General features: G+C 42.2%; 1 protein-coding gene across 2 annotated transcripts in view; it reads right to left on the bottom strand.

Annotated features, from left to right (window-relative positions):
• The window catches only part of SLC4A10 (solute carrier family 4 member 10), a 331,078-nt gene that overhangs the window by 231,428 nt on the left and 76,753 nt on the right, over window positions 1-22,897 (bottom strand). The window contains exon 1 of one of the 2 annotated variants that reach the window (XM_050969204.1): window positions 17,915-18,123. The exons of the other annotated variant lie outside the window; for it this stretch is intronic. Coding sequence (XP_050825161.1) covers window positions 17,915-17,962 — 48 coding nt within the window. The 5' untranslated portion in view covers window positions 17,963-18,123. Of the gene's footprint in view, window positions 1-17,914; window positions 18,124-22,897 lie in introns of those variants that run through there. 2 annotated transcript variants of the gene reach the window in all.

Consider the following 22,897-nt stretch of genomic DNA (forward strand, 5'->3'; position numbering starts at 1 on the left):
TTGTTCATTTTCATTTTGCTCTCCTAACAAACTCTCTAGGTAACTATACAATCAAGTAATCTTAGCTACTAGTCAGAAGTCTTTTTTTTCTTGGTCCCTCCTCTGAACTGAAGAAGACAAAAGCAGAATCTCCACTAGGAGATCTCTCCTTCAAGCCCATATAGTGTATCTGTGATTATTTTTTTAAGTTATATTTTGGCTTTGATTGTTTGTGATGAAAAACAAACATGTTTAGCCTTGCTTATTTGCCAAATGCTTTGGCACAATAGGAATAGGGAGCACATACTGTATTGTGATTATGTTATATCGCCAGAAGAAAAATATTTGAAAATGTTTCTTCTCAGAGCTTAGTTTTACAACCCTCCGCTTGTTTACAAAGACATTTTTTAGGTCAACATTGCTCAGCTGCTGCTAGATTTGTTTGCATAACAGAGAAAAAGGTGTATTTAGAACTGCCTATTATTAAGGTTGCCTGACACTTCCCGTTATAAGTTTTAGCAGTATAGACTGAAATTTTCCATGCTGTGTACCTGCTTCAGACTCAATTTTATTTTATTTTTTGAAAATTTCAGCTGGAACGGTCCAGCCATTTCCGAGAACAAGACTGGAGAAAAATCTATTGTTTTGCCCAATTAAAAAAAAAACCACCACCATACACACCTTTTATTTGAGAAGTTTTAGTGCCTCCACACTTTTGGAGAAAGGACCTGAGATTTGGCAAGAGGCGGCCTTTATGACAGGAGATGTGACTTTTGCAGCCCCTGTCAAAATCCACCCAAATTTGACAAGTTATAAGCCTTTGAAATAAAAATCACAGTTCACAAATGCTCAGTAGACACTTGGTAGAGTTTGGCAGCTTAATTCCTTGAAGATTCCATCTGCACTGGGCATGCTCCATCCCTCGGGCTGAGCAGGACTTAGGGTATGTCTACATCTACAATTTTGCAGCGCTGGTTGTTACAGCTGTATTAGTACAGCTGTATAGGGCCAGCGCTGCAGAGTGGCCACACTTACAGCAACCAGCGCTGCAAGTGGTGTTAGATGTGGCCACACTGCAGCGCTGTTGGGCGGCTTCAAGGGGGGTTCGGGGAACGCGAGAGCAAACTGGGAAAGGAGACCAGCTTCGCCGCGGTTTGCTCTCGCGTTCCCCGAACCACCCTGCAAACCGCAGGGAAGGAGACCTGCTTGCTCGGGGGTTCGGGGAACGAGAGAGCAAACCGGGAAAGGAAACCAGCTTCGCCGCGGTTTGCTCTCGCGTTCCCCGAACCACCCTGCAAACCGCAGGGAAGGAGACCTGCTTGCTCGGGGGTTCGGGGAACGCGAGAGCAAACCGGGAAAGGAGACCAGCTTCGCCGCGGTTTGCTCTCGCGTTCCCCGAACCACCCTGCAAACCGCAGGGAAGGAGACCTGCTTGCTCGGGGGTTGGGGGAACGCGAGAGCAAACCGGGAAAGGAGACCAGCTTCGCCGCGGTTTGCTCTCGCGTTCCCCGAACCACCCTGCAAACCGCAGGGAAGGAGACCTGCTTGCTCGGGGGTTCGGGGAACGAGAGAGCAAACCGGGAAAGGAGACCAGCTTCGCCGCGGTTTGCTCTCGCGTTCCCGGAACCACCCAGCAAACCGTAGGGAAGGAGACCTGCTTGCTCGGGGGTTCGGGGAACGCGAGAGCAAACCGGGGAAGGAGACCCGCTTCGCCGCGGTTTGCTCTCGCGTTCCCCGAACCACCCTGCAAACCGCAGGGAAGGAGACCTGCTTGCTCGGGGTTCGGGGAACGCGAGAGCAAACCGGGGAAGGAGACCAGCTTGATTACCAGAGGCTTCCTCAGGTATGCTGGGATACCTGCTTATTCCACGGAGGTCAAGAAAAGCGCTGGTAAGTGTCTATACTTGATTACCAGCGCTGGATCACCAGCGCTGGATCCTCTACACCCGAGACAAAACGGGAGTACGGCCAGCGCTGCAAACAGGGAGTTGCAGCGCTGGTGGTGCCCTGCAGATGTGTACACCTCCTAAGTTGCAGCGCTGTAACCCCCTCACCAGCGCTGCAACTTTGTGATGTAGACAAGCCCTTACACTGCAATTGCATTTTCAGCTGCTCTGAGCCATGATGGATCTGGGCACAGAAACTGCTGAATGGAATGCGGAAGGGATAAGAGGACTGAGAAGCACAGGGCAGCATCTACCACCAAGCTGCTCCTAGCAAGTCATTTAAACCAAACTTTTCCAAGGTGGTTGCTCATTAAAATCAGTAAAAACAACCAGGAGTCCTTGGGCATAAGCTTTTGTGGGCTAAAACTCACTTCATCAGTTGCATGGAGTGAAAAATACAGTAAGCAGAATTATATATTATAGCACATGAAAAGATGGGAGTTGCCTTACCAAGTGGGGGGGTCACTCATTTTCTGGATGCCTGACCTGATACCCTAGCGCAGGGGTAGGCAACCTATGGCACGCGTGCCAAAGGCGGCAAGCGAGCTGATTTTCAGTGGCACTCACACTGCCTGGGTCCTGGCTACCGGTCCAAGGGGCTCTGCATTTTAATTTAAATTTTAAATGAAGCTTCTTAAACATTTTTAAAACCTTATTTACTTTACATACAACAATAGTTTAGTTATATATTATAGAATTCTAGAAAGAGACTTTCTAAAAATTTTAAAACATATTACTGGCATGCAAAACCTTAAATTAGAGTGAATAAATGAAGACTCAGCACACCACTTCTGAAAGGCTGCCGACCCCTGCCCTACTGTCTAATTTGCAGAAGTGCTGAGCACCCACAACTACAACTGAAGTCAATGAGAACTGTGTTTTGACCATATTAATTGCCATATAATGCTACGTGCTCTGAAAGAGTCAGGTCCTTGGTGTCTCACACAGGGCACCCAAAATTAATGAATTTATTTGACCTTAATCTCTATGCCTCAGTTCCCCATCACAGGGAAGTGATGGGGAACTGAGGCATAGAGATTAAGGGAAGCGACTCCCATTTTTTCATGTGCTATAATATATAATTCTGCTTACTGTATTTTTCACTCCATGCAACTGATGAAGTGAGTTTTAGCCCACAAAAGCTTATGCCCAAGGACTCCTGGTTGTTTTTACTGATTTTAATGAGCAACCACCTTGGAAAAGTTTGGTTTAAATGACTTGCTAGGAGCAGCTTGGTGGTAGATGCTGCCCTGTGCTTCTCAGTCCTCTTATCCCTTCAATAAATGAACATTGACCATCCTGTACATAGATGTGATCCTGTAATTAAAGATTGTATCATCAGGCTCATGCACAAGGGGGGATGAATTAAGATTGCACAGGCACCCTTAATGCTGGTATTTCCTAATCTTTGATGCTTGACTCTGCAACCTTAATAATTTCTTAACATAGTTTGTGTTAACTAGACCAATTTACCTACATTTTCTATGGTTTCATGCACACTTGTACACAAGGAAGTCAGCTGTTTTGATCATTAAAGAACAAATTCAAGTCTCCCATTCCCCCTTTTGGAGGTGAGGGGTCAGGTATTCCAAGACTATGAAACACATTTGATCTACAGGGGGATGCGATGACCACGCGCTTACAGAAAACCTCCTATGTGCAGTATTGGTAAGGGTCTGTGAGGAGGCCTCGCCACTTTCTAACATAACCAGCTCTAAATTAATCCATGCTGGATTTATCCAGATATTTCTCTCTGAAAAGTTTAAATAGTATCCAATTTTATGGAATACAGCTACTGTTAATGACACCGTGAATGTATCTTTAGACAAATATAAATGACTCATAGGTTTACAAGTCCTTTTACAGCTCCTTTTCACAGCTAATTCTAGAAGTATGGTAATGGTGTGATAAAACAAATGGACACAGTCAAGTCTTTTGTTATAATGGTGAACACTAGGAGAAAGGATTCATAGATTCTAGGACTGGAAGGGACCTCGAGAGGTCATTGAATCCAGTCCCTTGCCCTTATGGCAGGACCAAATACTGTCTAGACCATCTCTGATAGACATTTATCTAACCTACTCTGTTTAAAATAAGAAGAAGTATCTTAATTATGTAGTTAGTCAAGTTTTGTGCTTAAAGCATTTGACAGAGTCTCTTCAAATATATGGGAAAAGATACTTTTAAACAATCTGTGAACTATATTTACTGGATGCCAGTGTTTCAAAAAGTGTCTACATCAGTAGTAATATGAGTTGGATTCCATGTTATCACAAAATCTGTTAGGCAGATTGTGAGGACGGGGGATACATTAGGAATATGATAAATCAGTTTGACAACACAGGTTACCTACAATGAGTACATAATCACTTGTGCTGACACTGCTGATACTTTGGAACTTATTTGAGAGTGAATATAAAACACCAGTTATAAATCAGCAACAACTGTAAACTGATGTTTATTTACAAGCAACACAGGCTTAAGATGACTGCATTTTTAACATGCATAGTTCATATAACATAAACATATCTAAAGTACTAATATAACATTCTCCTTCCCCCTGAGTAGGAAGGTTCTACTAACATGGCTATTAAGTAGGACACATGGAGAGATTAACTCAAATTCTCTCAAACTCGTGGATTATTCTGGAAAAGAATGTAACTCATCTACATTTGCAGGAAGTGGGGTATCCACCATGGCCCTCTTTTATAGATGCTTTGTGAAGACCATTGGCATTTGTCACCGGGCCTGTACTATAAAGGTATGCCTGGAAAATATGCATTTCTCCAGACATAAACCTCCAATCTTTGAAGGTTTGCATGTAGTTTCTTGAGATGCCCACTGTCATTCTTGCCAGCCAATGGAATGCCATCTAGTCAGTACTGTACTCCTGGGAGCTCTCTCAAATTCTGATCCATCACTCCACTTGAACAAGGCTGGTGTCAATGTTATCCCAAAAAACGAATACTGGTATTGGTACGATCTTTATGTACCACTATATTACCAACTCATGGAAATTTTTCTCCACTTGCATTTTTAAGTTTAACATAGATCAGTTTTGTAAAACTTTGAACTCCAGGTTAAAGAAAGGAAGAGATCGTCAGTACAGTGGTTGCATAGTAGCTTTGAGATCTCCACAAATTCTTTACTGCTGGCACAGTGGGAAGATACTCATTTTCTGTGTGGACGTTTTCTCTGTGGACAGTAAGCATAATTTCTCCATTGAGTTTCAGATACCCACAGCAGAACCCTTGTCTTGCAACACTTAGGCTGACTGACTGGCTTACAAGCTTTACTGGTCTTCAGTTCTCCAGTTCTCTCTTGAAAAGAGGTGCACATTTCTACAGCACAGCAGTTAGAGCTTTTTCATCTTCTGCCACAGAAGAATTTGTGGGAGTTTCCACTAGTACATTTCAAACAGCATGAAGTGATTTAAATCCAGATGAAAAGCATTTATATTACAAATTTTCAAGTTAGACTGTCACATTGTAAAAAGTGACATAAGACAAAGCTTGTTTAAAAGTCATCTTGATTTAAATAGCCTGTTTTTAAATCATTGATTTAAATCACTTTTACAGAGATATAAGTTCATTAGAAAAAAATGGCCATTGCCATTTTAGATTAAAATTAATTTAAAAAAATACTCTTATTATAATCTCACTACACGTCAGGTACCTTATTTAAATATGATGAAACTGCTGTAAACAGAACAAAATATTGAAAATTTAAGGCCTCTGTCCTACAAACCCTTGCCAGTGTTAGCCACATTAGCTGTGTCATTGGCTTTAATTGTGCTTAAAGTTATACACATGCATTTGTGTTTGCAAGATGAGAGGTTACAGTTTATTTTTATTCAAAACTTTTATAAATCCAAAGCAGAATAAAATTTAACACTGCAAAAGTAACTTCAAGGTTAACATTAAGTTGTTTAAAGTTACAATATTTATACTGTTTAAAATTATAAAAGCTTTCGCTAGTCTCATTTATTAACACATCAGTATTAATATCATAATGCAACATTTTACACAGTTATAATCAGTGATCAAAAAAATCACAAGTGAATTACCTGTGAGTCCCATTACTCAAACTCAAAAGTATTTTCCTACCCCTTAAAATTAAAATGCTCAAGAAGGAAAAAAAACTTTGAAGCTCTGTTCCATGCAGATTCTATTCTGCTGGTGTTCAGTGGAATCAAAGAATCCATAGCAGTTGAGACAGCACCCTCATAATCATATCTTTATTTTCTCAAAAAGTGGTTACCTGATGTTTCCACCACTGAGGCGCTATTATAGCTTCATCTGAGAGATCTAATCGTCTGAAAAGGAGGAGACTTGGCATGCAATTAATTACTATTGACAGAAGACCACTTCCAACCTTCTTCTAAATATTCAAAAGTAAGGTTACATCTATACTGCTAAAAAAGGTGTGTTCTTAACCTCTTGGTTAAAATATCAGGGAAGACACAATAATTTAGCATTTAACTCAGGTTACCAGAGCAAGTTCAACCCCTGGCTCACCCTATAGACTTTAGTTTGAGGCTTGAGCTACTAATCTGAGTTAAGACTAGCATTGATATGTCTTCACTACTATCATAACCCCAGATTAGCTAACTTGAGCTAAAAACACACGTTTTGTTTGCAGCATAGACATACCTCGAGTGGTGATTCCTCTGGAACCTGGCATATGTGAGGGATTGATCTCACATTCAAAAAATGACATGGTATTAAGCCTGATCATAATGATACAGATTTTGCCAGATTCTAATTGCAATTTAGTAAAGATTTTTTTCAATCGTCTTCCACACTTCAACAGCTCAAGACATTGAACATGACTTCCTGTGTAGAGGATCCAGCACCACTGTAACCGGCTTCCATATTGTTCTCCTTAACCCCTGAGGACAGGACAAGAAGCAATGGGCTTAAATTGCAACAAAGGCTGTTTAAGTTGAACATGAGTAAAAAAATTTCTTGTCTGGGTGATTAAGCACTGGAATAAATTGCCCAGAAGGGTTGTGAAATCTCCACCATTGTCCAACCTGCTCTTAAAAATCCCCAAACACCCATTAGGGATGGTCTAGATAATACTTAGTCCTGACATGATTGTAGGGGACAGGACTAGATGACCTCTTGAGGTCCCTTCCAATCCTACAATTCTATGATCTGGAGCAATTCTTCAGCAAACCTCTTAAGATTAATATTTGTTACTTCTGGCAAACAGTCAGCTTCCTGTCTATACTCTTCACAGATGTTCACTAATTTAGGCCACTCCAAAAGAAACTTCCAAGCAATCTGTAACAGTATTAAACCTTACTTCCTGACGCATGACAAATGCACAGCCACATTCCCATTTGTGGTTTCCAAATAATCACCACTTTGCAGCTGTCAGATACAAAGTTCCCAATACTGCAATTGCAGCCATACAGGCAAATGGACCCCAAACTCACTGGGCTCCATGAAGGTGCAAGAGTCTGCATGCGTCTAGCACATTGCAGGACTGGCTCCATAAGTAATATAATTTTATATTCTTTCCTTCCAGCGTATTTTTAACAATGGCTCTTGTCACAAGACTTGTCACTTGGCTCTTAGATCTTTCATGCATTTTACCTAATGATACAACCAAATGTAGTTAAATACTCAGAAGAATATACATGACTGAAGGCACCAGTGCTCATCACAAAAGCAAACAGCTCCTCCTTCAGCAGTTCCTGTAGCACACACAATTCATTGTGCACAATACACCATCCATTAATACCCAGATACATAGTTTCTGAAAACTGAGCCACTGAAAGCCCTAACAGAGATGTAGTCTAGTCAAAGCATTGTGACAGTCTTCAATTTGTAGATGTTCAATATATCAAGAAGGTGGTGTGGGTCACAAATACAGCATGGGTTTCTTGCTTATCAGTTGTGTGTGTAAGCTTGTACTGTTATCATAACAAAGTAAGTTAATGAGACCCCAGGACTTGTCTTATTTGGTGTATATGAACATTTTAAGTGGGCTTCTGAGAAAAAAAACAAAAAAAGACTATAAAATCTTAAATTCTACTATTAGGAACTACAGAAACAGGTACAAAACATTTTAGCAATTTAAGACTATACAATGGAAAGAAAAGTGCTATCAACAAGTAAATCAAAATATCTATTTAAATTAGAAATAACTTGATTCAAATAAAAAAATACTGGATGGAATTAAGTGAGGATGTAGGAATTTTGCTGCTGTTCCTCAACTAAAATACAGCAGTGCTCCTATGAGTTAACTAGGAGACATGGTTTCTCAGCTTGCCCACGTAGACTTTAAACTCTCTTCATGATTCAAGTACTCATTATCTTGGTCTAATCCCAACACCTACTCCTCAAATAGCTTCAATGGCCCCTTCTTTCCTTCTACATCAAACTCAAATGCAATGTCCTGAAGTTCCAGGCATGCATAGCTCTTTCCACACTTAAATTGTGTCCTTATTTCCTCTTGCAACTCCCCTTCTTCCTCATGTAACCCACACACCTTCTGGGTGTGGTGTTGTGTCCCATCTAGTGGCACTGAGACCACTTAGAGAGAGAAATAAAAGGAGTCTGCTCTACAGCCTTAGCTAACAGGCACTTGGCTTTTAGCTCATGCTATAGAGGCTCATGCACTAAGCTACATAGGTCCCAAGTTCAATCCCATCTAGGGTCTGTGGCATTACACTCACACACCTCAAGTGTCTCCTCCTCCCTCTTTCACTTGCTTCAAACCCTAGCTTATCCTGGGAATAGATTTCCAGAAGAAAGTGTGGTTTTAAGCACCTATCTGCTCTTTGTACTTATGGCCAGCTTGTTTTCAATTGTATTACACTGTATATGCCTCACAGAGTGGCAAAGTTTCAGGAACATATTGGTTTCTGTTAAATTGTATTTGATATTACATTAGTCATGCCATATTTATAAAGAGGGAGTTCTACAATGGGCAAGGTTGAAAATATTATATTGCTACTCATTGAAGATGTTTATAAAAGTTTTTCCCCCACTGGCTTAAATCTTCTGTTTGATACTACACTGAAGTCATAACAATTCTTTATGACATTACAGACTGGTTCTGTGGAAGTGATTTATCGTACATACGGTTCCATAATTTTTCCAAGGGAGAAGTAGGAAGAAAAGATGGAGTTATTGTAAGGGGAAGTTTAAACACAAATGTGTCTGATCAATAGAAAGTGTTGGATGTATTCAAATCAAACACATTTTCAAATAATCTGTTTTAATCATGTGAATGTATCTCATTCACATCATTTCTAAAGTTTGTGTGTGTGAGCACATGCTGTGCTGCAAATTATTCTTTGCAGGCATGTTTGGTATGCCACATGTTAACTATGTCTTAGGGTTTTAATTACCTCTCTTCTTAATCATGACATTGGCAGGTGTGCGTTTATAAAGTACTGTCTGTGTGACTAATTATTTTACTGTATAAAGAGATGCACTGAGTTCCAGTACTTTCTGGAAAAAATTACTTTCCTTTTCACTCAGACTTTATGGCCATGTGGCAACAAGAGAAAACAGATGAAGCAGTAATAAAATTCTAACATTATACTTATGATTGCATTTTTTTTAAAACCTTGTAACATTTTCTCTGTACATATGACAGGAAAATATAACATTGTCTCTATCTTTTTCTATTGACATTGTCTCCATAAACTTTTGCCCTAACTGTTGTAAAACTGTTGCGATAATCCTAAATCTTGGTAAAGTGAACAGGGAATTAGTATTGTTATAAAACATATTGGGCCACATTCTGCCACTTATGCTCCTGTTAAGTAATACATTTAACTCTGCATGCTGTCCCACTGGATGTCCTACTCAGCATAAGTAAGAGTGACAGAATTTGGCCTGTTATGAACAGTAGTTTCCCACTTACTAGCTACGCTGTTTTTCAAAAACAGTCACAACTTGAGTTCTCTCTCATTTCTCTTCCCTTAGGACAACCAAGTAACGTGATTTTGTAAAAGATTCCTAGAATCCTCTACTGTCTGGATAGCACTAGCAAGAGTTTTGGACACAAAAGCATACATAACATATGAAATCCAGTGCTGTAAGATTATTTTTCAATTGTCTGATATCCACCTGCTTTGAATCCCTGATCCTAAAAGAGCATCCATGCAGGCAGCCCCCAACACTGCAGTGTAGAGCCCCACTGTGCTAATCTATTTCCAGGACTGGCGCCTAAACGTGTTTGACCTTTCTTGATTTCAGAATAACCAATTTTCAACTTATAAAATCATAACCAAAAGCATAATTATGCAAATATACATTGCTAAGTTCTATTATGGACTAACTTCTTGCAATTTTGTCTGTGTACATATATTAGACCTTTTTTTCCAGAACTTGTGGGAAAACGCTTCTAAAAGCAAGGTTAAGTGTGCTCTGATATACAGTAAATCTAAATAAAATAAAATAGCCTAACCTTTAAAACTATGGGCAAATTCTTCCTTGATTCACTCATTTTGGTCAAAGAGGTTGCACAAGGTTTAAGACAGGGCAAAGTTTTTGCCCCACTCATCCTGGGGGAAGAGGGAAGTATAAGCGGAAACCTACCTTGCCAAAGCCTCAGCCCAAAGAGGCAAGATGATAAAAGTCTGATCTTTGATCAGAAAAGCCAATTCATCATTAACTATAATGGTGTTACTGCCACCACTGTCATTAGAGAACACAAGAAAAACAACATGCCATGCAATCATTCATGAAAAAAGGTATCAGTACATATGTACAAATAGTCTCATAGATATGAAGAGAGGATGAAGCCCCTGCTATACAGAGACATCCTGCTTACAACAGTCACTAATATTTATTTTAAAACATAACAATGACAGTCTTAAAACACAAGTGAAATAGACATTTATTCCTAAATAATATTAAAACAAGTCTGTATATAAACAAAATGCTTTTGGGGAGCCATTTGCATCATGGATATGCAAGAATCACACTGAGACAGGTGAAGGAAATGTGTTTGACTAACTGAGAACCTGTTCAAGACATTCAGAGAGGGAATCTGCAAACTATCTTTCACAATTTTTTACACATGCTTCACAGCAAGCTTTTATTAACCACAATTGTTTATCATTTTAAAATGTTCATTGTCTAAAATGTTCACTGTCTCCACACCATTCATGATTTTATAGACATCTGTCATATCATCCCTTAGTTATCTCTGAAAAGTCCCAGTCTTTTTACTCTCTTCTCATATGGAAGTTGTTCCAGACCCTCAGTCATTTGTGTTGCCCTTCTCTGTACCTTTTCCATTTCTAATATTTTTTTTCAGATGGGATGATCAGAACTGCATACAATATTCAAGGTGTGGGAGTACCATGGATTTATAGATTGGCATTAGAATATTTATGGTCTTATTATCTATCTCTTTCCTAATGATTCCTAACATTGTTAGCTTTTTAGACTGCTGCTGCACACTGAGCAGATGTTTTCAGGGAACTATCAGAATGACTCCAAGATCTCTTTCTTCAGTGGTAACAACTAAGTTAGACCCATTGTTTTGTATGTATAATTGGGATTATATTTTCCCAATGTGCATTTAATTTCATCTGCCATTTTAAAATAATAATTAAAAAAGAGATTGTTTGGGGCCCAGTCACCCAGTTTTGTGAGGTCCCTTTGTAATTCTTTGCAGTCTGCTTTGGACTTAATTGTCTTGAGTAATTTTGTATCATTTGCTAACTTTGCCACCTCATTGTTTACCCCTTTTTCCAGATCATTTGTGAATATGCTGAACAGCACTGGTCCCAATTCAGATCCCTTGGGGACCCTGTTATTTACTTTTCTGCATTCTGAAAACCGACCATTTATTCCTACCCTTTGTTTCCTGTCTTTTAACCAGTTACTGATCCTCTTCCCCATTACTACTTACTTTACTTAAGATCTTTGGTGAGGGACCTTAGCAGATAGTCCAGTTGTCCTATATCCATTGGATCAACATTGTCTACGTTTGTGAACACCCTCAAAGGATTCTAATGGGAATTCATGGTGATGCATTATTTTCTTTCACAAAAGCCAGGTTGACTCATCCTCAACATAGTGTATTCATCTATGTGTCTGATAATTCTGTTATTTACTCTAGTTTTAATTAATTTGCTGAGTACTGAAGTAAGGCTTAGTGGCCTATAACTGACAGAATCACCTCTGGAGCCTTTTTTAAAAAATAGAAATTACACTAGCTATCCTCAAAAAAGAACTAGATAAATTCATGGAGGATAGGTCCATCAATGGTTATTAGCCAGGATGGGCAGGAATGGTGTCCCTAGCCTCTGTTTGCCAGAAGCTGGGAATGGGCGACGGGCTGGATCACTTGATGATTACCTGTTCTGTTCATTCCCTCTGTGGCACCTGACATTGGCCACTGTCAGAAGGGGTAGCCGTGTTAGTCTGGATCTGTAAAAAGTGACAGAGTCCTGTGGCACCTTACAGATGTATAGGAGCATAAGCATATTCATGGGTGAATACCCACTTCAATCAGATGCATGTCAGAAGACGGGATACTTTGGTCTGACACAGTATGGCCATTCTTTTGTTCTCTAGTCACCTGGTGTAGAAGCTGATTTAAGAGATGTTACATTGCACAGTTAGTAGTTCCGCAATTTCGTATTTGAGTTCCTTCAGAACTCTTGGGTGAATACAGTTTGGTCCTTGTCACTTAATACTGTTTAAATTTATCAGTTTGACACATCAATCAGGAACAGTTCCTCAGATTTGTCACCTAAAAACAATGGCTGAAATGTGGAAATCTCTCTTACATCCTCTGCAGTGAGGACAGGTGCACAGACTTAATTTAGCTTCTCCGCAATGGCCTTGTCTTCCTTGAGTACTCCTTTAGCACCTCAATCGTCCAGTGGCCCCACTGTTTGCTTGGTGTCTTCCCACTTCTGATTTAATTAATTTTTTTTCCTTTTTGTTTTTGTGTCTTTTGCTAGTAGTTCTTCAAATTCTCTTTGGGCCTGTCTAATTATACTGTTACACATGACTGGCCAGAGTTCATGTTCTTTTCCATTTTCCTCAGTAGGATTTGACTTCCAGTTTTTAAAAGGATGCTTTTTGCCTCTTCTACTTTTTTTTTTGTTGTTTTTTGTTTTTTTGTTTAGCCATAGTGACAATTTTTGGTCCTCTTTTTTTTATTTGGGGTATACATTTAATTTGAGCCTCTAATATAGTGTTTTTAAAAAGTTTCCATGCAGCTCACAGGCTTTTCACTTTTGTGACCATTCCATTTAATTTCTGTTTAACTAGCTTCATCATTTTTATGTATTTACCCCTACTGTGGTAGGTTTCTTTGGTATTTTCCCTCCCAGAACAATATTAAAATTTCTAGGCACCATTAATGACTGCTTCTTGGAGCAGCTAGTCATGAAACCCAAAAAGGGAGAATCAATTCTTGATTTAGTCCTAAGTGGCGCATGATCTGGTCCAAGAGGTGAATAGAGCTGAACCACTTGGTAATAGGGACCATAATATAATTAAATTTATCTCTGCTTCCCATCCTGAGGTAACATGTACCCAGTCAATATGCGGATAGTTGAAATCCTCCATTATTACTGAATTTTCTATTTTTACAGCCTCTCTAATCTCCCTGAGCTTTTCACAATCACCATCACCATCTGGTCAGTAATATATTTCTCCTGCTATATTCTTATTATTCAAGTGTGGAATTTCTATCAATAGAGATTTTATGGTACATTTTGATTCATTTCAAATTTTTAATGTATTTGACTCTATGCTTTCTTTCTCATATAGTGCCACCCCCCACCAGTTTGACCTACTCTGTCAATCCTATAAATTTTGTATCCTGATTTTACCATGTCCCACTGATTATTGTCATTCCACCAAGTTTGTGTGAGGTCTATTGTATCAATATCCTCATTTAATACCTGAGACCTTACTTTACCCATCTTAGTATTTAAACTTCAAGCATTTCTATACAAGCACTTAGAAAATTTGTCAATATTTAGTTGTCTGCCTTCATGTGATGTAATTGAATGGGGAAGCTTTTTCATTTGACAGTTTCTCTTCAGTTCTTACCTGTACTTTATCAACTTCTATCCTCTTCTCTTTATTAGGATATAGACAATCCCTGTTATTAGATCCTCCCCTAAGGGATGCCTCTGTCTCAAACACATGATCCTCCGAAGCTGTCAGCTTTCCCCCAGTCCTTAGTTTAAAAACTCCTCTATGTCCTTTTAAATTTTAAATTCCATTCCATTAGTGTCTCTATTGAATGCTAAAATATGGCAATGCCATATCTGCACTTTCCAGAACAACAGTTTGAAAAAATTCTTTCTACTTCAGATTTTCCATTTTTAATTGAATTCTACTTCCCCCAGTACAGCTTTTAAAGACTAAAATATCTTAGGAATCCATGAAGAAATGTACACACAGTACCTCATTTTGCAAAACACATCAAAAAGTGGCTCCCTGGGTGCAGGCAGAAGTGCTGTAACTGGTGAGGAACTTTTCTAAAAGGAGTTAGTAAAAAGAGACTCTAATAATGAAAAGGTGAAGAGGAAGTCTACTTCCATGTAATTCCTCAGAAGAGCAGGTAACAAAACATTTCATCACCTTCTACAAACTGCAAGAGAGTCTTGTTTAAATATTAACTCATATCCTAAAATATCAGGGGTTAGCCAGGTTAGTCTGTATGCTCCATTCTCTTCATGTGTCTGTATAATAATGCCTGCATCTGTAATTTTCACTCCGTGCATCTGAAGAAGTGGGTTTTTTAACCACGAACAGGGCCAGCTCCAGGGTTTTTGCCGCCCCAAGCGGCGGGAAAAAAAAGCCGCGATCGGCGGCAGCTCTACCGCGCCACTTTCTTCTTCAGCGGCAATTCTGCAGCAGGTCCTTCCCTCCAAGAGGGACAAAGGGACCCACCACCAAATTGCCGTCGAAGAGCCCGACATGCCACCCCTTCCCATTGGCCGCCCCAAGCACCTGCTTGCTGAGCTGGTGCCTGGAGCCGCCCTGCCCACAAATAAAACTGTTAGTCTTTAAGGTGCCACCAGACTCCTTGTTATTTTCATCCTAAAATAAATTACCAGCTAGGCCTCAGGGTAACAAGGAAAGCAGAAGCTCTTTTGATAGTTAATCTGAATGTGGAATTTCAGTGGCAAATTAGGTTATGACCTTTGAAATAGCTGAGAACCACTAGGACATATAAATTAAATAGGACTGTCATTTGCCATCTTCTCACCATGACTAACAACTTTTTTCCCCACCATGAGATAGTGAGCTGAAGTTTCACTGAGAGATGCTGCCTCAGAGGCTGGTGAACTTTGGCTCTTGTATGTATTGACGACAACTTGAAGCCAGCAAACTTTTGAGGCTAGGAGCTTTTTCTTCACATCCAATTGAATCCAAACCAAATGTAAATGAAATTTGGAAACAAATGTATTTGCTCCAGGAATGGGGTCCTTGCACAGTTTAAACTGGAGCTGAATTTATATACAGTCAGTATACAGAATTTATATGTGGGAGGTGGGGATTGGCCAGGGAAGTGTGTGTGTGTGGGGGGAGAAACAGGGGAGATTCATTCTCAAAAATACCACCACCTATCTCACACTATAGTCTAGCAGTGAGGGAGGCAAAACTGACTCCAGATACCTAAGCCCTGCCAGATTCCTCTGCTACAAGGACCCCACGCACTCAGAGATGACAGCAGCACATAAAGGCCCTTTGGCTTCAGTGCCCACCTGGCCCTAGTCACCAGTTGGGATGAGTGCTGCAGAAGCACTGCCATGGTCCATGTTGCCCTGTGCAGAGGAGCATTGCAGAGCAACTAATTTCAAGACTGGGGAAGCTGTGCCTTCGCATCACTGCTATAGCAGGAAAACAATGCTACCTCTCTGGGCTGCAGAGACCCTCCCAGAAACAGAGCACGTGTGAGTCCATCCATCACACAGATAGAGCCTTGCACAGTACACAATCAACCTATTAGACATACACAGAGACTCCTCCTAATAAAACTGCTGCTAGAACTATTTGACAGCATAATCCAACCCATTCTTCTATATGGACGGAAAAGCTGGGGTACACCTTTAATATCTAATTGGGATAAATCCGTAAAAGAAATCCTATGTTTGCATAACTGCAAAAAAGTACTCCATGTGCACAGAAACTCCAGTAACTAGGGCTGCAGAGCAGAACTGGGCCAATTCCTCCTGCTATTCAACATACAGGAAAGAATATTCAGCTTCTCAACCAACACAGCAATGAGGATCAAAAATTAAATCCGAATGCAACATAATCCATCCCTATGTTACTCCCCAGAGACAGCAATTCTGATCAATGGAACCAACAACCCCCACCTCAAGCCCAAAATATATTCAAGATGCTAGATCAGCACCTAAACCAGTAGAAGAACCACTAGCAAGAAATCAAAAACATCATCAACAAATTAGACTGCTACAAACCTTTGCACAGAACCATCAAACCATCTCACCTCTTGTGACATGTACAAAACTATGGCAGTCTCTCACCAAATACTGAATCAGTGACCACAAACTAGAGGTGAAAATTGGGAGACACAAAGCATAGCCCAAAACAACCAGTGTGTCAGAGAAGAGACTAACAGATAATGTCTCCAGTGTCTCTATGCCAAAGTCTAAAACAGAAGGAATTGCAACAAAAGGTATTTCCTCAAAATAATCAGGAATTGTAAGAGCCTTCTCATCCAAACCCCAATGAGGAAAAACTGTGCCTGATCCTAGGAGAAAGGAGAGAGATGGCAGAGGCCACTGTCCTGTGTAGCAACCCACCAAATGATCAGGAACAGGTACTGGCAACAACTGGCCACCAGGAGATGACACATTAAACACAGAACCCTATGATGGGTGGATGTTATCCACCTCTGACAGAGAGCTGAAGGGTCCATCTTCCTTTTAGGCTTTGGAAAAATGTGTGCAACTTGTCATGCTAATAAAGTCTCATTGAACAGATATTAATTGTGCATGAGAGAGAGAGAGAGACAGCGCACCTAGAAACAAACCCTGTGAGTGGGGATGACAGGGACCCCCGCAGACTGACCCTCAGTGTGTGACACAGAATCTCACCAACCGACCCTCTGTGCATGGGACAGAGACACCCACAGACAGGCTCTGTGTGCTTGCCTGTACCAGGGCCACCACAGACAGACGGACCCTCTGGGTGTGAAAGCATGCTCCATAGACAGAGGGATCCATTGCATATGTCTGTGTGTGACAGAGACCCCACAGACAGACAAACTGACCACGTGTACATGTATATATACACATACAGGGGTGAGAGGGACCCCCCATAGACCAACTGACCAACCTTGTACAGGAGCACGAGTGACAGGAGGTCCACAGATAAACAGATTGACCCTCTGTGCAAGTTGGGGGGCTAGGGCCCCCCAGGGAAACGGGGGTTGAATGTGAGAGACGGTCGCCCAGACAGACCCTCTGTGAGAGAGGAAGGGACTCTGCCAGAGACAGAGACCCCTTCGGCATTTGAATGACGGGGACCCCCCCACACACACTCAGGTGACCCCTTTCCACAGCAGCGCCAACTTGTGCCCCCCACCCCCAACCCCCGAGAGTATGGCGAGAGGGACTATCACCCCCCCCAAGTGGGGACCCCCTTCCCTCCTTATAGAAATGCAGGCAGGCGCCTCCGCACGTACTGGAGCGAGAGACGCACACAGCAACCCCGGCTGCTGCTCCCAGCTCGGGAGCAACCATCGCGTTTTTTCACTCCGTAAGAAACACACGCATGGTGACCCAAGGCACATCCATATTGGGGGGAATGCCTTGAAAAGCCCCTTCTGCCTGCGGGCTTTGCAGCCCCTCGGTTCCCCGGCCCCGGGGAAGGACGGAGAGACCTTGGCACGGAAAGAAGCAGGCAGGGGAGCATCTCTCGCCGTGCCTCGCAATGCGCTCGCATCCCCAGCAGCGGCTCCGCTCGCCTGGCGGGGTTTGCGGCAGACTGCAGCAAGCAGCGTCTTACCGTGGGTAGCAACGGCTCCATTTGCGCTCCTTGGTCTTTAATCTCCATGTTCCGAGCTGCCTCTGGAACCGGCGCTTTTCTCCGCAGCGTCTTCAGCGTGTGACATGCACAGCTCCGGCGGCAGCTCTGCTTAGTATTCGGAGCAGGTAGCTCTGAAGCAGGAGGCAACTGCACACCCCAGCTCGCCACAGTCACATGGCTGCTGCTCGCTCATGAGGCTGTTGGCCAGATTGCAGGAAAAAGGTAAAAGCTGGATCTACCTGCAGGATCCTGCCAGATCCTGCCGGGTTTTGTAGCTAGTCCCCCCAAATTGGTACTTTACAAAACAGAACAAGTTCACCTGCTGCTAGTGCACCAAGAAACCCAGACCACGATATAACAGCACCACAAAAACTCGCATCTGGCACCACGATCCTGCTGGATCCAGCCAAATTTTGGCCCCAATCTCCTAATTCTGTGGCATAATTGAGCAGCAGGTGTAGACAGTGGACATCAGCACATTCTGGCACAACAGTGGTTCAAATACTTGGATCTGGCATCTGGATCCTGCTTCATCCATCAATATTTGGCCCCCAGCCCACAAATTCCACTGCTTAAGTACAGAACCAGTACAGCTGTTCCTATTCCAAGAAAAAGAAGAAAATCCAGAACCCAAAGCATCCTAGTGCAACAGCACTGCAAAAAAACACCACACATGATCCACAAGAGGATCCTGCCAGATTTTGGCTGCAATCCTCTAAATTCTACTGTTTCAAAGAGAACATATTTAGCCATTACTATTATCCCAAAAAATATCTAGACCCTGATGAGCTCCACTATAATAGCACTGCAAAAACCCAGAGCAAGTATCTGGATCCCACCAAACTTTGGCCAAAACCCAGAAATTGTGCCATCAAAAGAGAACAACCTTCTGCAAGTACATCAAAATAATCTGGACCCCAACACATCCTGATACCAGAAAACTGCAAAAACTCTAATTTGGCACCTGTATATTGCTGGACCCAACTGATTTTTGCAGGTTCAATTCCCAATTTTACCATCTTAATTTAGTACTTATGCAGCTTCCCCTAATCCACCAGAATAATCCAGATCTCAATGGAGATTCAGAGCCATATCACAATCCAGTCTTTACCAAGCCCCCAAACTCCATGCTGACTGCTCCAAGTTCCTGAGCTAACAGTGAGATGGCCCCAATAGTATCAATGCTGACATCTAGCTACTCAAGCCAAGGACAACATCCAATATTGAAAATGTCCACAAAACAGTCAATCACCTGACTTGGACTTCTAACTCTGCAACTGCAGCACTGCCTAGCAAGCTAAACACACTGGAAACAGTTGAGCCTGGAAAGTTATTATATCCTTCATTGCCCAAGGAGAATCTCAAAAAAACATGCACATTCACATACATATATGCAAATTAAGTATGCATGCATGCTCACATTAAGGAAAACCGTGACAGCAATAACAATCTCAAACAATCCTCCTTGCCCCCAAAAGGCAGCGATTTTGCCATATCCTGTATTTTGGATGTCATTAGCAGTCTAAAAGTAGAACAGCAAATAGTTTGTTAAGCCTCATCTCATTCCATCTTGAAGATCTGCATGAAGTAATCTCTGTGAAGGAACATACCAACACAGACACAACTGGGGAGATAATTCTGGGGGAGGAAGGATTCAAAACAGCTTCTTATGAGGGAGCCATTTTTGAAGTATCAACTGATAGTTATTATTTGTGCAGCATCATGTATACCATGGCACTTCACAGATAAATATAAAACTGTGCTCCTGGCCTGAGAACAGAAACAGAGGGTAGAAGCACATTTTCTTACATGGCTATGGTCTTCAATAATTAACACAGCAGGACCATTCATGTCACTAAAGTTAAGGCTGTGTCAGCATTTACAGTGTAAAACCCTATTAGCAGGAGCTTATAATTAAGCTGTAAAACATCACTCTATGGTGAAGCTTGAGAAGGAATATTGCAGTCTAAAAATGATTTTTCTTATTTATGAATCTTCTTATTTAAAGGAGTATATCATTTGCAAAAGGTACTGGATTGACAGCCTCCCATCTACAGAGCAGGTATGAATGAGCAGCATTACTGCAAGCATCCCTACTCTTCTCTGGCTACATGTCTTCCAGGAATAAGAGGTTAGTTCAGTGCCCACTCAGTCAGTGGCTTCTTGCTGAAAGTGCCAGTTAGCATACAACTTATAGCCATTTGTGGTGCTGCTTTTATGATGCAAACACTTGACCACTAGAAAGTAGACTGACACAACCAACTAGTTAGTTAAAGACTGTTAGTCTTTAAGGTGCCACTGGACTCCTTGTCATTTCACAAAGGCCACCTAACAGCCATCAAATGGCATCCAGGCCCTGATCCAAGAAGCTGCTCTCTGCATGTGCAGGGTCCCTTGGTATAGGGCAGCTTGCAGAATCAAGTTTTAGTCATTACTGACTGAGAACGTATGTGAAATACTGAAGAAGCTCTGCATCCCATTATCAACCACATCCCAACTTTAAAAATGGACCTAGTTTTGTGAAAATCTGTTTGGATTTTTCAAATGATAAGAACAGCAATAAAAACTGAGTTACATGTTTTGGATTCACATATTACCTCAGGACTCACAATAGACCTGGACTCACAATATCCAAGGCCAAAATATTGTCCTAGAACCTTATTTTTTCCAGACGTGTAAAGATGCCTGTAACAGAATACTCTTAAAACTACGTTGTAAGAAACACATCACTATAAAAAGCCCAATGCTACAGTGCAGGGGTCAGCAACCTAAGGCAGGCGTGCCAGAGACGGCACATGAGCCGATTTTTAATGACACGCTGCTGCCTGCCAGAGTCCCAGCAGGCAGCAGCATGCTATTAAAAATCCTGCCTAGCCCAGCCTGGGCTGGCCCGCTCTTCACCACCCCCTACCGTGGGGGCAGAAGCTTGGTCCTGCCAGCTCCCCTGCCTCTTCCTACAGTGTGTTGGGTTCCTGCCTCTTCTCCGTCCCTCCCTGCCTGCCGGCCGATCAGCTAATGGCCCTTGCGAGGGAGGTGGTGGGAGAGGAGTGGAGTCAGCATGCAGAGGCAGAGAAGAAGTGAAGGCAGGGCCTTGGGGAAGGGGGGGTGGAATAGGGGTCCCCTCCAGCCCCCTGCCGTGAGCACCCCACAATCCCAGCCCACACTCTCAGCCCTCTTCCCTGAGCCCTGCACCTTGCACACTCCCCAGGCCCTTGCCCTGAGCCCTGACCCCCTCACACACACCCAGCCCCCTGCCGAGCCCTTAGCACTGCACACTTCCCAGGCCCATGCCCCGAGCCCCGCACACCCCTCACACACACCCAGCCTTCTGCCCTGAGCCCCACACACCCCCCAGGCCCCTGCCCTGAACCCCCTTCACACACACCCAGTCCTCTACTTCACTCCTTCACACACACACCCTCACAACCCCAGCCCTGACTCTGACACCCCACCACATACCCAGCCTCCTCACACCTCATGCACCCCCCACATCCCCACCCCCATCCTAAGCACCAAATGGGAGCTCCTGCACACACACCTCATTCCCACTTGCACTCCTTGCACCAAATGGGAACTGCCCAGGTAAGCGCTCCGCACCCAAACCTCCTGCCCCAACCCTGAGCCCGCTCCTGGCCAGACCCTACAGCCTGCTCCTTCACCCCCAGCCCTGTGCTCAGTGCACTCCCACCCTCAGCTCAGTGCAGAGAGAGAGGAAGAGAAGGGGCCAGAACCAGGGAGAAGGTAGGTACCCACTGTATGTGAGCAGGGCCAGGACCCCAGACCAGCAGTGGGCTGAGCAGGTCTGGCAGCTGGGATCCCAGCTGGCAGGAGCCAGCGGATGGAACCTCTGAGCGGCAGTGAGCTGAGCAACTCAGCACACTGCAAGTCTGGGGTCCCATCTGCAGGCTCTGCTCAGCCCGCTTCTGGGTGAACAGAACCCCAGACCAGCAGCGGGCTGAGCAGGCCAGCAGAGTAAGATCAACATTTTAATTTAATTTTAAATGGAGCTTCCTAAACAATTTGCAACCTTCTTTATTTTACAGTACAACAATAGTTTAGTTATATTATATATAGAGAGAGAGACCTTCTAAAAAACATTAAAATGTATTACTGGCACGTGAAACTTTAAATTAAAGTGAATAAATGAAGACTCGGCACACCATTTCTGAAAGGTTGCCGACCCCTGCTATAGCGTCTCCATGCATGGAATGCCTGTTAAAGCCAGTGCGGGGGGCAGGGGAGGTGAAATCACATTATAAGCCCTTGAAGGACTAAACTTACACTTTTGTACCTAATTAGAAATAGATAAGATATTGAATATTTAAAATCATGTACATGGAAGAGGGATCAGCCTAGCATTCCATAATACTTTAAAACCATTGTAAACAAAAAAAAATTACAAAAAATATTCATAAGCAGAATGTTTCCTATCTAAATTAAACTAGAATGACACTGTACCAACATAACACAGAAATAAATACCAAGCTATATGGCAGGAATAGGTTTGATATTTATTTTGAAATAATTGGTTGCTTCCCCACCACCCATTTCCTTTCTAACTGAAAGGTCTGAGTTCTGTGTTGCCCTTGTGGAGGCTTAATCTATTATTAGGGTGACTTTGACCAGGAATGCTCTTTTAGCCAGCCCCAAACATTGAAAAAATCATGAGTGAGGCCCCCAAACATCATGAGTTAAAAATTAAGACATTTTTTAAAATAATAAATTTGGGGTTCTTATTCTTTGCCTTCTAGTTTTTGAGCCTGTAGCATATAAATGGATCCAGGCTTACCTCTACAAGGGCTAGAATTTATTTATTTTTTAAATGAGAGCTGAGATTTTCAGATACAGTAGAACCTCAGTTTTACCAACACTAGTCTGATCACTTATACCAACCTTTTCCCCTGATTTGAGGGAAAGGAAGAAATCACATAATAAAACTGATGAAGAATAAATCAACATCCC

This window comes from Gopherus flavomarginatus, chromosome 10 (genome assembly GCF_025201925.1).
Source record: "Gopherus flavomarginatus isolate rGopFla2 chromosome 10, rGopFla2.mat.asm, whole genome shotgun sequence".
Lineage (NCBI taxonomy): Eukaryota > Metazoa > Chordata > Testudines > Testudinidae > Gopherus > Gopherus flavomarginatus.